Source organism: Lynx canadensis, chromosome B2 (genome assembly GCF_007474595.2).
Source record: "Lynx canadensis isolate LIC74 chromosome B2, mLynCan4.pri.v2, whole genome shotgun sequence".
Classification (NCBI taxonomy): domain Eukaryota; kingdom Metazoa; phylum Chordata; class Mammalia; order Carnivora; family Felidae; genus Lynx; species Lynx canadensis.
The window spans coordinates 488,745-505,097 of record NC_044307.1 but is presented as its reverse complement, the minus strand read 5'-3'; the positions used below and the strand labels follow the sequence as shown (position 1 = coordinate 505,097).

Here is a 16,353-nt window from a genome sequence, read left to right as displayed (position 1 = left end):
GTTCTTTATAGATTTTGGACACTAACCCTTTATTAGATATGTCATTTGTAAATATCTTCTCCCATTCCATAAGCTGCCTTTTAGTTTTGTTTATTATTGCCTTCAGGGTGCAGAAGATTTTATCTTGATGAAATCCCAATAGTTCATGTTTGCTTTGGTTTCCCTTGCCACCGGAGATGTTATCAAGTAAGAAGTTACTCCAGCTGAGGCCAAAAAGACTGCTATCTGTGTGCTCCACTAGAATTTTGATGGTCTCCTGTCTCACATTTAGGCCTTTCATCCATTTTGAATTTATTTTTGAGTATGGTGTAAGAACATGGTCCAGTTTCATACCTGCACATGTTGCCATCCAGTTTTCCCAATACCATTTGTTGAAGAGACTTTTTTCCATTGGATATTCTTTCCTGCTTTGTTGAAGATGACTTAACCATATAGTTGTGGGTCAATTTCTGGGTTTTCTATTCTATTCCATTGATCTATGTGTCTGTTTTTGTGACAGTTACCATACTGTCTTAATGGCTACAGCTTTGTAGTATAGCTTGCAATCTGGAATTGTGATACCTCCAGTTTTTTCTTTTTCAGGACTGCTTTGACTATATAGGGTCTTTTGCAGTTCTATACAAATTTTAGAATTTTTTGTGCTAGCTCTATGAAGAATGCTAATGGTATTTTGATAGGGATTGCATTGAATGTGTAGATTGCTTTTCATAGTATAGACATTTTAATGATGCTTGTTCTTCCAATCCATGAGCATGGATTTTTTTTTCCATTTCTTTGCATCCTCTTCAATTTCTTTCATAAACTTTCTATAGTTTTCAGAGTATAGATCTTTTAACTCCTTAGTTAGGTTTATTCCTAAATATCTTATTGTTTTTGGTGCAATTGTAAATGTGATTGATTCCTTCATTTCTTTTTCTGATGCCTCATTATTGGTGTATATAAATGCAACCAATTTCTGTACATTGATTTTATACCCTGTGACTTTGCTGAATTCATGTAGTAGCTGTAGCAATTTTTTGGTGGATTCTTTCTGGTTTTCTACATATAGTGTTATCTGAAAATATTTTTTTCTAATTGAAGTATAGTGAACACATGAAGTATGGTGAACACAATATAGTCTTTCAATAACTCTATATGCTATGCTACATTCACCACAAGTGTAGGTACCATCTTTCACTACACAACACTATTATGATACCCCTGACTGTATTCTTGTGCCGTATCTTTTATTCTTGTGACTTATTCATTGTATTCCTGGAAGCCTGTATATCCCACTCCCTTTCACTCATTTTGCTCATCCCCCACCCCTCTCTCTTCTGACAACAGTTTGTTCACTGTATTTATGGGTCTGTTTTGGCTTTTTTTTTTTTGCTTTACTTTTTTACATTCCACATGTAAGTGAAATCATATGGTATTTATCTTTCTCTGTCTGATTTATTTAATTTAGCATAACCCTGAACTTAAGTATATTTTTATGTATTGTCCATTTGGATATGTGATTGTTGTGTTAGATTTTCCGTTTTTTTCTTTTTGATTTGTAGGAATTTTTTGTATAGTCTGGATGGAAATTCTTTCCTTGAGACAGCCAGCCAGCCAGCCAGCCAGACACACACACACACACACACACACACACACACACACACGGAGTGGCTCTCTTAATGGACCTTTTCACAAAGGTATGGTCTTAATTTTACTATATTTCAATTTAGTCAAATTTTTCTATTATGGTTAAAAGTTTCTGTCTTATTTAATAGATCTTTTCCTATTCAAAATTCATGAATAATATCATTAAAATCCATCTTGTTTTACTTATGTCTATAATCAAGTTGAAATTGATTTTTATGTATAAGTTTAAGTATCTTTTCTCCCACAAGGACGTCAGTTGATCTGGAGCCACGTATTGAAAGACTGTCCTCTCCCTCCTGCACTACAGGGCACAAGAGTCATTAATTGGTTGGCTGTCTATGTGTTGGAGCTCCTTCTGGACTCCATACTATCCTATTGGTCGAGTTGTTTAGCCTCCTTCTCAAATATGTTAGATGGAAACTTAATCATCATCAAGATACAGAACTTGTTTATATTCCAAGTTTGCTAAGAGCCTTTGTTTTCCAGTAAATGAATGTTGAAATGCTTTACTGAATCTATGGAAATAACTTTATTGTTTTTACTTTCATTTTGTTAATATTATGGATTACATTAACAGAATCATGTGGTGACTGATTTTCAATGTTACTCCAATCTTGCATAGTGGGAGTAAACCCACTTGACTGACATGTTAACCTTTATTTCTGGATTCGATTTCTTAATCTTTTGTTAGGGATGTTTGCATCTATGTTCATGAAAGATATTGAAAAAAATTCCCTTCATTTTCTTTCTTTTTCCTTTTTTTTATTTTGTAATATCCTTGTAACGTTTTGAAGTCAAGTTTATGCTGACCTTATAAAAAGGAGCTAATAAACACATTATTTATTTTTCCATGTATTGTTTACTTACTACAAATTAATGAAAAAGATTAATGTACCTGCTGTAATGAACTCAGAAATTTGAAATCAAGAATGATTTGTTAGCAGTGTTATAATATCAAACTCTGCATCCAATTTATTCTCACATTTTATTTTGACAGGCTAAGTTTGAGAAAGTCCTGATTCAGGCAGAAAACAGCTACAAGTAGAAATATATTTTATCCAGTTTATATATTAAGATTCTTTTAAAGTAAATAGACATGGCAGGAACATTTAAGATCTGAACAGAAATGATTTTGTCTTCACACGAACAAATTGTAGTCATGTAAAAACTTATAGTTAGAACATTAACTTTTTTCTTTTTGTTAAAGTGTCATGATAATTTAAAGATATTTGATAAATTATAACTTGAATCCAGTTTGGTAGAGTCTTCCCTCCTTCCCCTCACAGTACAATGCTTGGACTCCATACAGCCTGCTCTCTGGCTGCAGGTGGGGATGACTGATCAAAGGTGATAACTGGTGACTTTGAGAGACATACTTGGTTTAGAATCAACCCTTGGCAATTTGGGACATTGATGCTGAAACATAAGCAACATTTTAGGTATAATTTTCACTTTTAGGTGCTGAGTACTACTAAAATAATTTGGCAATGATTTGTATGTTACACAGGACCAATTTCTTAATTGGAAACTTCTCATAAAAAGATATTAGTGTCCTGTTGTTTCCAAGGAACGTTTTTCTTTTCCAATCAGCTTCTTCATGGCCCCCTTGAACTCCTTATTCCTTAGTGTGTAGATCAGGGGGTTCAAGCTGGGAGTCACAATGGAATAAAAGATACTGAGAAGTTTACCTTCATCCTGAGATGGACTGTTTCCTGGCTGGATGTACATGTAGATAACAGTCCCATAGAAGATGGACACCACAATGAGGTGGGAGGAACAGGTCCCAAATGCTTTCTGTCTCCCTGTTGCAGATTTGATCTTCAACACAGCTACAGCAATGAAGCCATAAGAAACCAGAATGAGAAGGAGTGGTGTGAGGAAAATAAAAAAACATAATGCAAATAAGGTTTCCTCCATGGCTGTGGTGTCCACACATGCAATCTTCACCATTGCAGATATTTCACAAAAATAGTGATCCAAATGGTGGTTCCCACATCGGGGAAGACTCATGGCATAGGGTGAAAGTATCATGCAATTAGTAACACCAACTCCCCAGGTCATGGCCACCAGGGTTCGACAGAGTTGGGGGTTCATAATGGTCATGTAGTGCAGAGGCTTGCAGACAGCATTGAATCGGTCATAAGACATCACAGCCAGAAGGATACATTCCACTGTGCATAGTGTCACATCAGTGAAAAGTTGAAAGGCACAGCCACCAAAAGAGATTTTTTTGTCTTTGCCCCAGACATTGGCCAACATCTGTGGGACTATATTTGTGGTATAACAGAGATCCAAGATGGCTAAATTCCTAAGGAAGAAGTACATGGGGGTCTGGAGACGTTCATCCAATAACGGCAGCAGGATGATGGCCATGTTTCCCATCAAGGCAATGGTGTAGAAGAGAAAGACAACCCCAGAGATGATCATCTCCAGCTGTGGCTGCCCTGGGAATCCAAGGAGTATAAATCCACCAAAATGGCTATTGTTGACCATTTTCCTATTTCTTGATATCAGCTGTGACATATTGGAAGCGAGTGTGTTTATGAACAATATTAGTGGAATTATAGCTGGCAAGAAACGTATCATATAATCAAATAACACATCAGTATTTACATCTCATTGAGTATTTGTTCTGTTTATCCAATTACGTCTAGAATTTATCCCAGGGCGACCTGTCTACTAGATCCATACTCTCAGTTTTCTGTCGGCTTCTATGCCATGGCTAAAACCTGCAAAATCTCATAGGAAAAGCCTGATGAAAGGCTGATGAAATCCAGTGGACTTCTCTTTATTAATCGGGGTGCTGGGAAGGGGGTTTGGAATCTGTGATCACTCATTGTCTCTTTCATTCAAGGGTTCATAGAAAACACAGGTTTCATACCTCTAATACCCCCTTTTCTAATACTTAAACTGCATGGGCTCAGTTTGGGTCTCCATTTTCACTCTGCTATGTAAATTTTCTGACTTTATATCTTAAACTTTCTTAAGTTTATGTATTTATTTTTGAGAGACAGAGACAGCATGAGCAGGGGAGGGGCAGAGAGAGAGGGAGAGAGAAAGAATCCCAGGCAGGCTCCATGGTGTCAGCACAGAGCTCTAAGCAGGGCTTGAGCACAAAACCATGAGATCATGACGTGAGCCAAAACCAAGAGTTGGACAGTTAACTGACTGAGCCACCCAGGTGACCAACTGACTTTAGATTTTAAAGTCAAACTTTTTTCTTTCATCTCAAAACTTGGGTTTCCAAATGCTATTTGCCCTTCCCCACATGGTCCCAGAACAGCATTCCTCCCACTTTCCCTTCAGATGCCATTTTTCATCTGAACTTTGTATCCACCATCCACTACTTCCTGTTTCCATCTCTTCATTTTACATTCAATCTCTGATATTCATTTGTGTCCTTCCTCTCATCCTACAAGAACTTCCATTCTATGACTCATACATATGAAATGTTAAAACACCTCAGGAGGGGGAGCTGTGTTATTTTTGTGTTCATATTTCATGACTCCCCTCAGGATCGGCACAGAGAAAACATCCATGAATATGTGAGATTTGTTAAAAGAAACTTTGCTGATCACATCTGACTCTTTCCTTTCATACCTAAAAAAAAGTGGTGTCTTTGTAAAAACTCAAGCAGGAACTGTGGAAAACTATATAGGTTCCTCAAAAAAAAATTGAAATTAAAATTAGCATACAATACATTAATGTCTCTACTGAGCTATTCAATGAAAATGAACTCACTAACTAAAAGGGATACATGAACCCACATGTTTATTGCAGTATTATTTACAATAGCCGAGATATGGAAGCAACCTGTGACCATTGACTGATGGATGGAGAAATGGTATGTGTGTATATATACATACACATACATATATATATACACATACACATATAAATAGTACTCAGCGATCAAAAAGAACAAAATCTGGTCATTTGCAAAGAGGTAGATGGAGCTAGAGTTTATATCCTAAACAAAATAAGCCAGTGAAAGAAAAACACCACATGATTTCACACATATGTGAAATTTAAGAAACAAAACAAATGAACAAAGAAAAAAGGAAACAAAAACCAAGACTTTTAACTATAGAAAACAAACTGCTGATCAACAGAGGGGAGATGGGGGGTGGAGGAGATAGGTGAAATAGGTGATGGAGATTAAGAGTGTACTTATTGTGATGAACCTGGAGAAAGATAGAAAATTACTGAATCATTATATTGTACACCTGAACTAGTATAAAACTGTGAATTAATTATACTTTACCAAAGAAAAAAAAAAAGGCTCAACCCAAATATTCAACTAAAACAGGTCTCTCCTGAGGTGGGTGGGAGGCTGGAGGAACAGATGATGGATGGGTATTAGGGAGGGCACTTGTGATGAGCACTGGGTGCTGTATAGGTTGAATCACTAAATTGTAGACCTGAAACAAATACTGCATGTAGGTTAACTGGAATTTAAATAAAATCTTAATAATAAAAATAAAAAAAATAAACAATGTCTCTCATGCACAGAAATGAATTCCTAGCTTCCAAACCAGTGGTCTTTTCCACGTTATTTTTCTACCTGAATTCTCAGTGGCAGGTTAGTGCCCCCATGTCAGCATTGCCCTTTGCCTTCCCAAAGACACCACCTAGCTGCCCTCCTGACCCCCCCACCCAGGGGACCCTCCTTGCTAGCTCTGTCCCCAGAGTGTTCTAACGGGCTCTCCTTTCTCCCCTTCCTCCTGTGTCACAAGGCTTCCCTTACCAATTTTTCATAGAAAACTAACAGCCTAGGTCTTCTGGCCCTCTCATCCTTTGCGCCTCAGATTTAAAATTTTAGCTAATTTTTCGGAATTTGTACTGACTTTGATAACAGTAACTTCCCATACCACATGTACACAAAATTGAATTTATTACGTTACCTCGTAAAACAAACGTTAGCTCTTTCTTTCACAGACATGAACTTTTTATGTATATAGCGGTGTTATAAACTACTTCCTAGGGTCTTAAAAATGTTTGTTAAAATGAATTTATGAACTCTGGGCACAGAAATTAAAAACACAAATATTCATTTTTCATTTCTAGTGTACATTTCATGACATGTGATTAAACATATGTCTTGGACTTTGAAGGACAGAAAATTCATATAAAAGCCAGAAGCTTCTTTTGTACATTTCTTTGAGAATTTTGTAAACTAATTTAAATACAACATGATTTTTAAAGTAGGGAATGTTTCTTTCTCTCTTCACCTAAATAACACTGAGAATGTTTCTGATAACATTCACCTAAATAACACTGAGAATTCTTTACTTACAAGAGTCCTCCCACTTGCCATGGGGATCATTCAGGAGACACTCCTGTTCCTGTCCAAGGAGAATCATCCTATTTATATGACTGGGAAGAGAAACCTGCAGTGTGAAAGATGACAGGTCATTTCCCCAAACAGCAACGATGAAATGTGTTGAGTCTGGGAAGACCTTAGGGATGCTGGGTTATCTCATTAGCAATTAAGGTATATTGTACATTACCCAGGGAAAATCATTTTTAAAAAACCCCAGGAGTTTCCATAGTTAACTGACTCATTTTCAACTCTGCATGGAAATTACGACCATCATTTATTTGAAGTAATATTAATATAAGACCAAATGAATAACTATGCTTTGCAATTCAAAATACATTTCTGTGTCTGGTTTCATCAATGAAACACTTCTACTGATGGTGTTAGTACTGCAGTTTCTGTGCAAGAAATTCATGTGTCCAGAACTTACAGATTGTCACAAGGCAACATAGGCAATGATGAGACATTTAACCCACATATAATCATGATTGTAAGTTTTATTTTTTCTGTCACATTTGCTTTTGTTTAACTTAAACTTTCAAATATATTTCAATAACAATGAAATTTGTGACTTCTACAAAGAAGGGCGCCTTTAGCAATAGTGCCCCTGACAGTTTGTCCTGGAGTCACAACCATGGATGGAAGAGGTGAGAGGTTATGGTGGTGATTATTTGATAGAGTTATGTTATGCCTGAAAGCCATAATTTGTTATTTAAACTTTGGCTTGTTATTCCCATTGAGGACACACTGGCCAATTAACACTCCCTGGAAACTGACATTTTATAGATACGTGATCCCGCAAAATTTCAGCAGTTTTTATTGTTGAATAGCTTGGTAATAGGATCAGAGAGTGTAAGTCTTGTCAATGACCCTAGAGATTATTTATAAGGATAGGCCAAAACTCTAGCATTAGTGTTGTGAGAATCATTACTTCCTCTCCTCCTCTGAGAAATCACCTCAAAACAATAAGGATGATAATAAAGGGGAAATGCAGCTTTATTTAAGCAGCTGAGCTCTGAAACATGGATCCTAAAATAGAAAACTATTCCAGGGTTAGTGAAGGTCAGACAGTGGAATATGCAGAAGAAAGGATGCCTCCTACTTTGAGAAGCTGAAGGAGGTAAGCTAAGGGGCCTCCTGAACACAGAGCAGGATGGAGCATATCAGGGGATGGTTCTTATATCCATCTGGACTTCTGGAAGAACCACACAGGACACCACTGAGACAGACCTTCTGAAGAATATTTTCTCTTGTCATGTATGTGGTGAGGAGAGGGACTGTGAACAGACTGTGAGCAGGAATTGTGAGTTCACATCACAACACGATAGCCTAAAATCTCCCTTATGTGTGTGACCCTGGGTCTGAAGGAACATTCTCAAGCTCAAAGCATAGACTTTGCTCCTTCCCAACACAAGTATTCTGAAATGGGTGGTCCAGGAAAGAAATTTCAGGTTGAATGTAGTAATAAGAAATAAGAAATGAGTTCCATATTTCTAAAATAATAATAATAATAATTAATAATAATAATAATAATAATAATACCCAATGGTCATGAAAGGGTCAGGAGAGAAGCAAATAGCAGATGAGGAGGGGCACTCACCTCACTCTATTTTTTTTAATGTTTATTTATTTTTGAAAGAGACCATGAATAGGGGAGGGGCAGAGAGACAGGATGACACAGAATCCAAAGCAGGCTCCAGGCTCTGAGCTGTCAGCACAGAGCCCGATGCAGTGCTCGAACCCACGAACTGCGAGATCCTGACCTGAGCTGAAATCGGACACTTAACCAATTGAGCCACCTAGGTCCCATCACTTCATTCCTTAAGTGTTACACACGGAAGATGAAGTTACAGGATCACATTTCATTTAAAAAGAAAAACATCAGGAAACAATTAGCTCTGTGGAACTAGAAGACAGCTCAGAAATATAAGAACTCATAAAATACATGGTGTAAGAGATGAGCAGTAATGGAGTTTAGCTGAGGGAACACAAATGGGGAAGAAAACAACAGAAATGAAATAAAATTTTGAAACACAGAATACAGACTTGGCTGAATAAATCTTACAGGAAAATGAGGTCAAGATTAAGAAGCTGAATAAAATTAAAATGAACAAGATGTTCAAAATATTAGCAAGAAAAATATGGTTATTAAAGTTTACCGAGGATATTATGTATATGTTCAATTGGAATTCATGTATAAATATCACTAAAACAGCAAAGCAAAGGAAAGATGTGTCTAGAAACTAAAAAAAGATCAGTGTTTTGAAATTACTCAAATTCAATGAACTATTAGTTGATTAGGGAAAATTACCAGCCATCTACAAAAGAGATCCTATGGTATGTGGCAAGGAAAACATATCACGACCAAGTTGTACTTATTCCAGGAAAGCAAGGAAGCACTTGATGTTTAAAATCAGGTAATATGATTCACCACATAAGTGAATAAAATCAGATAAAAAATCATATAGAAGATGGGGTGCCTAGGTGGCTCAGTTAGTTTGGCATCCAACTTTGGCTCAGGTCCCAATCTCACGGTTTGTGAGTTCAAGCCCCGTGTCGGGCTCTGTGCTGACAGCTCAGAGCCTGGAGCCTGCTTTGGATTCTGTGTCTCCCTCTCTCTATTCCTCCCCTGCTCCCACTCTGTCTCTCTCTCTCAAAAAAATAAAAATAAAAGTTAAAAAAAATCTTTTAATCATATAGAAGAAAATATGATAAAATTCAGCACCTTATAAAAATCTATTTTTTATATTACTCAGCAATCAAAAAGAGTGAAATCTTGCCATTTGCAACAATGTGAATGGAACTGGAGGGTATTATGCTAAGCGAAATAAGTCAGAGAAAGACAAATATCTTATGATTTCACTCATGTGGAATTTAAGAAACACAACAGATGAACATGGGGGGAAGGGATGGAAAAATGTGATAAAAACAGAGGGAAACAAACCATAAGAAACTTAAATACAGAGAACAAAGAGGGTTGCCGGAGGGGTGTTGGGTGGGAGTATGGGCTAAATGGGCGAAGGACAATAAGGAGGGCACTTGTTGTGATGAGTACTAGGTGTGTATGTAAGTGATGAATCGCTGAGTTCTACTCCTGAAATAAATACTATACTGTATGTTAACTAACTTGAATTTAAATAAATAATTAAAAATCTTTTTAAAAAAAGAAAACAGGGCCACCTGGGTGGCTCAGTAGGTTGAGCGTCCGACTTCGGCTCAGGTCACAATCTCATGGTTTTTGAGTTCAAGCCCCACGTCTGGCTCTGTGCTGACAGCTTAGAGCCTGGAGCCCGCTTCTGCTTCTGTGTCTCCCTCTCTCTCTGCCCCTAACCCACTCGCATTCTGTCTTTGTCTCTCTCAGAAATAAACATTAAAAGAAATTAAAAAAAAAAAAAAAAGAAAACAGTCTTTAACACAAACCTGTAGCAAATCATTAAACTCAGAGGTGAAATAGGGGATGCCGTCCTCCCTGTCAGTGAACAGGACAGTTTCTGGCACTTCCAGCCAAAATTCTACTGGGAACCCAGCCAGTACAGTAAGAGAAAAGAAAACTAAAAAGGGGGAGCAGAGCACCTGAGTGGCTCAGTCAGTTGAGTGTCCGGCTTCGGCTCAGGTCACGATCTCTCACCATTTGTGGGTTCGAGCCCCGCGTGGGGCTCTGTGCTGACAGCTCAGAGCCTGGAGCCTGTTTCAGATTTTGTCTCCATCTCTCTCTGCCCCTTCCCCACTTGTGCTCTGTCTCTATCAAAAATAAATAAATGTAATAAAAAAATTTGAAAAAAAAAAGAAAACTAAAAAGGAAGTTTCAGAAAGGAAGAAATAATTTGTCATTATTTGCAGATTGTGTGATAAAATACACAAAAATCTCTAAAAGGATATACAAATAAATTAGAATTAATAATTTGGCTAGCAAATTCATTGGATACCAGGTCAATATACTAAAAAAAACCCCACAAAACATATTTTTATACAGTGGCAACAATCAACTAAAAATTTTTTTAAACAAATACCATTTACTACCATTTACAACAGGATCAGAAACATTCAATGACTAGCAATAAATCTTTGTAAAATGCATGCAGGGGCCCCCCAGAAAAACTGCACACATTAATGAGATAGAAGGAGGGGACGTCATGGTCATGGGCCAGAGGACCCTGCACTGAAAGATCACAGTGTCAATCTTGAGTTCTTTTAGATTATAGAAAATGAGGCAACTCCACTCACTTCATGAATCTAACATAACTTAGATACTAAAACCAGAAAAGAACTTTACAGAAATGGAAAATTACAGGTCTATAGCACTTATGAGTTTTGGTAAAAAAAAAAAAAAAAACAAAACTGTCAACAAAAGTAACAAACTGAATGTATAAACTAAGATAATAATTCTGGTCCAAGTTAGGCCTACTCTGTGAAGGTAAAGTTTGTATAACCATAGAAATCATCAATAAATATTAATTTACAACATAATAAAGCAAAGCCGAAAAAAATCACATGGTCTTCACAACAGACACAGAAAAATACTTCATAAAATTTCGTATTTATTTATGACAAAAATAAAATAATCTTAGAATGTAAGGAGTGTAAAAAAATAACAGCTGATAAAAAGTGGCAAGATAAAACACATCACATTTATTATATAGTAACAGTGAAATAATCAAAACTCTCCCTTTGATATTAGGAACTACATAAGCAATGTCACACATACTACGTTCATCATCGGCAGGGCAGGCTAGTACTATAAATTGAGTAGAAAAATTAAAATCACATAACTCGAAAAGGTACAAGTAAAACTTCACATAATATTGATGAATATTGGTGTATATATGGTCACTTTTTTTTTTAATTTTTTTTTTGACGTTTATTTATTTTTGAGACAGAGAGAGACAGAGCATGAACGGGGGAGGGCCAGAGAGAGGGAGACACAGAATCTGAAACAGGCTCCAGGCTCTGAGCTGTCAGCACAGAGCCTGACGCGGGGCTCAAACTCACGGACCGCGAGATCATGACCTGAGCCGAAGTCGGCCGCTTAACCGACTGAGCCACCCAGGCGCCCCTATACGGTCACTTTTTACACATAATAATGGTGTATATGTGGACAGTCTAAAATAATCTCTGGATAAATTAGGAGCCTCAGTAAGTATGTTGGGTAAAATGTGAATACAGGGTCAATATTGAAATCAATTTTGCTTGAACAGCCATTGTTAAAAAACAAAATTAAAAATGTTAAAGATACAACCTGCAACAGAATAAAAACGCATCAAATATCTAGGAAAAAATTCATAAAAAGAGCTTTGGAATGTATATATGTGGATATTAATACATATGTAATTATAGGTTATTAAAAACTACAACCTTTATGAACAGGAGAGGTAAATTATTACTTTCTATTCAGAATATCAGAGTTGTGGAAATAAATGAAGTACTGAAATGCTTAGAAATGCATAAATCATGAAAATGTGATGTTATTCATATGAAGGAAGTCAGGCACAACAGAATTCATTTACACAAAAAATTTTAAATATCCAAGTTATACCATATTCCTGGGAGATGCATACCTAGGTAAATCATCCATAAAACAAAGGAAGACATTGGAATCCACACATTGAGAATCATGGTTCTTCCAGGGGAGGAGGGCAGGATTATAGGCAGGTATTAGACATGGAATGAATTGTTATAGCCATCTTTTTTAACCTCTTTGGTGTGAATGGGATTTTGTGACAGATGTGAGGACCCTGACATGATCGGAAATGGAGCCAGAGGAAGTGATACTGGATACTGAACCAGAAATAAAGAGGAAGTCATCAAAAAGTCTTAGCCTCAAGCTTCAGTCTGATAATACAGCTCTCAACGGCCTCTACATATCAATATTTATCTTTCTTCTTAAATATGGAAAGGATTACAGTTTGACCAAAATGATGGAGAAATAACTAAAAAACAAACAACATTGTAGCGAAAGGCAAATATGAGAGGTCACTTCAGTGGCCATGAATCACCTTCCCACGTGCTAGTTTTTCCCCAAGTTGAGAAAAGAGTATTTCTACTCTGCACACAGAGTAGGGAGTTAGTACAGTTCAAACAGGTGCTGTGGTAAGATCTCCACGCTGGCCCTAAAAATAATCAGTAAAAAAGACCAAGTGGGAAAGAGAAAAGTAATATCTTAACAACAGTCACTGGAATGTGATATAACATGTTTTTCTTTTTGTGCTCAAAGAATTGGGTTGTTTGTTGAGTAATTCTATAGACAGAGGAAGATGTCAGAGGAAAGACATTTTCGGTGTAATTAGCATCACCTCACTTTTAAGATAAGTGGTAGCTGGAACTCATGGTCTTCTTGGTTTATTAGTGGTCTCACAGTTGTCCTCACACTGGAGATCACCCTATGTGGAGATATTCCTAGAATGCTGGAGGCGAAGACATCCCAAACATGGGGTGTGACGAGAACAGCTTTTAGCCCCCTTGACATCCTGACAATATTTACTTAGCATAATGAAGGGAGAAGATTAGAGTTAAATTGATGAATGTCAATATAATTGGGACATGTGTCCTCTGAAAGAATCAGTGCATAATTTAAGCAATCTCTAGTGTTGGCATCTCAGTTTAAGAATTTATTTTAAATATGGACTTTGGGGGCAACTGGGTGACTCAGTCAGTGAAGCAACGTACTCTGGATTTCAGGTTGGGTCATGATCCCAGGGTCATGAGATTGAGCCCTGTATCAGGCTCAGTGCTAACAGTGCAGATCCTGCTTGGGAGTCTCTTTCTCTCTCCCTCTCTCTGCCCCTACCCTGCTCATGCCTGTGCACATGCACACTCACTCTCTCTCAAAATAAACATTTTAACATAAATAAATATGGATTTCTGTACATTGGATTTTATCATAATTATTATCGTATGTATTTAGAGTACCCTCTGTCTCTCAGCTGATGACTACAAAATATCTTGTCTACATTTAATGGATGTCAGGTGAACATTTCCATATTGGAAATTGCTGGGAGTAAGAATCATTGTCCTGTTGTTTCCAAGGAACGTTTTTCTTTTCCAATCAGTCTCTTCATGGCCCCCTTGAACTCCTTATTCCTTAGTGTGTAGATCAGGGGGTTCAAGCTGGGAGTCACAATGGAATAAAAGATACTGAGAAGTTTACCTTCATCCTGAGATGGACTGTTTCCTGGCTGGATGTACATGTAGATAACAGTCCCATAGAAGATGGACACCACAATGAGGTGGGAGGAACAGGTCCCAAATGCTTTCTGTCTCCCTGCTGCAGATTTGATCTTCAACACAGCTACAGCAATGAAGCCATAAGAAACCAGAATGAGAAGAAGGGGAACAAGAACTATAATCAGGCACATAGCAAATGTGGTTTCCTCCATGGCTGTAGTGTCCACACACGCAATCTTGATCATTGCAGACATTTCACAAAAAAAGTGATCCAAATGGTGGTTCCCACATCGGGGAAGACTCATGGCATAGGGTGAAAGTATCATGCAATTAGTAACACCAACTCCCCAGGTCATGGCCACCAGGGCTCGACAGAGTTGGGGGTTCATAATGGTCATGTAGTGCAGAGGCTTGCAGACAGCATTGAATCGGTCATAAGACATCACAGCCAGAAGGATACATTCCACTGAGCACAGTACCATATCAATGAAAAGTTGAAGGACACAGCCACCCAACGTAATTCTCTTGTCTTTGCCCCAGATATTGGCCAACATCTGTGGGACTATATTTGTGGTATAACAGAGATCCAAGATGGCCAAATTCCTAAGGAAGAAGTACATGGGGGTCTGGAGATGGTCATCTAGGAAAGAAAGCAGGACGATGGCCATATTTCCCATCAAGGCAATGGTGTAGAAGAGAAACACAACCCCAGAGATGATCATCTCCAGCTGTGGCTGCCCCTGGAATCCAAGGAGTGTAAATCCACCAAAGTGGCTGTCATTGACCATTGTTTTCTTTTTTGTCAATAGCAACTCTAAAGATGGAATAATCAATAATGAGTATATTCAAAACCCTTATAGCCAGATTCAAATCAGGCATTACATTGATGATATGGATAAAAGTTTTATTATAAAACATATCATTTTCATTGCTCCAGATAATGTAAATTTTTATTGGTTCAGATAATGTAAATGTTAAGCTCTGATGGACAATTGTAATGGGCTATTGTATAGTTTTCTTTTTTGAACATCAAACAAAATGTCCAAATGTGAATTATAATACAAAAATTTACTGATAAAACTAGTAATCTGTATCTCTACCACTAGAGTATATAAAAGAGAACTTTGTTTGATTTAATGTCATTAAATGTCTTTTAATGTGGCTAGTTCTTTACTGGAGGAATTTTCTTTGTGTCAATAATAGCAGCAGTGCATACTGAAGAATTTAAATCAGTAACTTTATGTTTAATCTTTTAAAATACAATTATTTTGGGGCGCCTGGGTGGCGCAGTCGGTTAAGTGTCCGACTTCAGCCAGGTCACGATCTCGCGGTCCGTGAGTTCGAGCCCCGCGTCAGGCTCTGGGCTGATGGCTCAGAGCCTGGAGCCTGTTTCCGATTCTGTGTCTCCCTCTCTCTCTGACTCTCCCCCGTTCATGCTCTGTCTCTCTCTGTCCCAAAAACAAATAAACGTTGAAAAAAAAATTAAAAAAAAAATAAATAAAATACAATTATTTTAATTTTCATTCCACTAAGGAACAAAATCACATGAATATCAAATAGAACAGTAATTTCCAACCCTGTCTAAACAAAAAGAAATTTTTGGAGATATTTTCAAATAAAGAGATTCCTTGATGCAGTCACTATAGAAAATAGGATGGGAGTTCCTCAAAAAATTAAAAAAGAAAACAACAACCATACGATCCAGCAATTCCACTTTTGTGTATTTATCCAAAGTAAATGAAAATGCTCACTCATTCACTGCAGCACTATTCACAATAGTCAAGTCATAGAAGCAAACTAAGTGTCCATTGATGGAGGAATGGATAAAGACACTGGTGTATAGACACAATGGAATAAGTCAGTCCTAGAGAGGTAAGCATGGTGACTATAGTCCATAATGCCACACTGTATACTTGAAAGTTGCTGAGAGAGTAGATCTTTAAAGTTCTCATCACAAGAAAAATACATAAAATACATTCTGTACAAAGATCTCTGTAATACTATTGAAAAAAAATCATAATCATCGACAGAGCCCTCCAAGTATTTGACTGTGGGTCTTGTTTGAGACTTGTATTTATCCTAGCATTAATTCTAAGTGGTCATATAATAACTAAACATTTATGATATTGGTTATGCCTTTAATATGTCACAATTCTTATGGAGTCTGACATGAGACTTTTAAATTATAAATGCTTGAAATGAAAAAAAAAAAGTGCCCAGGCACTGCCCAAAGTCCCATGTGGGGT

At 37.2% G+C, this 16,353-nt stretch overlaps 2 protein-coding genes across 2 annotated transcripts; both read right to left on the bottom strand.

Moving 5' to 3' along the window:
• Positions 1 to 2,609: 2,609 nt before the first annotated feature.
• Positions 2,610 to 4,119, bottom strand: LOC115513485 (olfactory receptor 2W1-like). Its single transcript, XM_032593300.1, has one exon. The coding sequence runs from the start codon at positions 4,117 to 4,119 to the stop codon at positions 3,172 to 3,174; it is 948 nt and encodes a 315-aa protein (XP_032449191.1). The 3' UTR covers positions 2,610 to 3,171.
• Positions 4,120 to 13,788: 9,669 nt separating this feature from the next.
• Positions 13,789 to 14,895, bottom strand: LOC115513487 (olfactory receptor 2W1-like). The gene has a single exon (XM_030314666.1). The coding sequence runs from the start codon at positions 14,893 to 14,895 to the stop codon at positions 13,948 to 13,950; it is 948 nt and encodes a 315-aa protein (XP_030170526.1). The 3' UTR covers positions 13,789 to 13,947.
• Between the last annotated feature and the right edge of the window lie 1,458 nt (positions 14,896 to 16,353).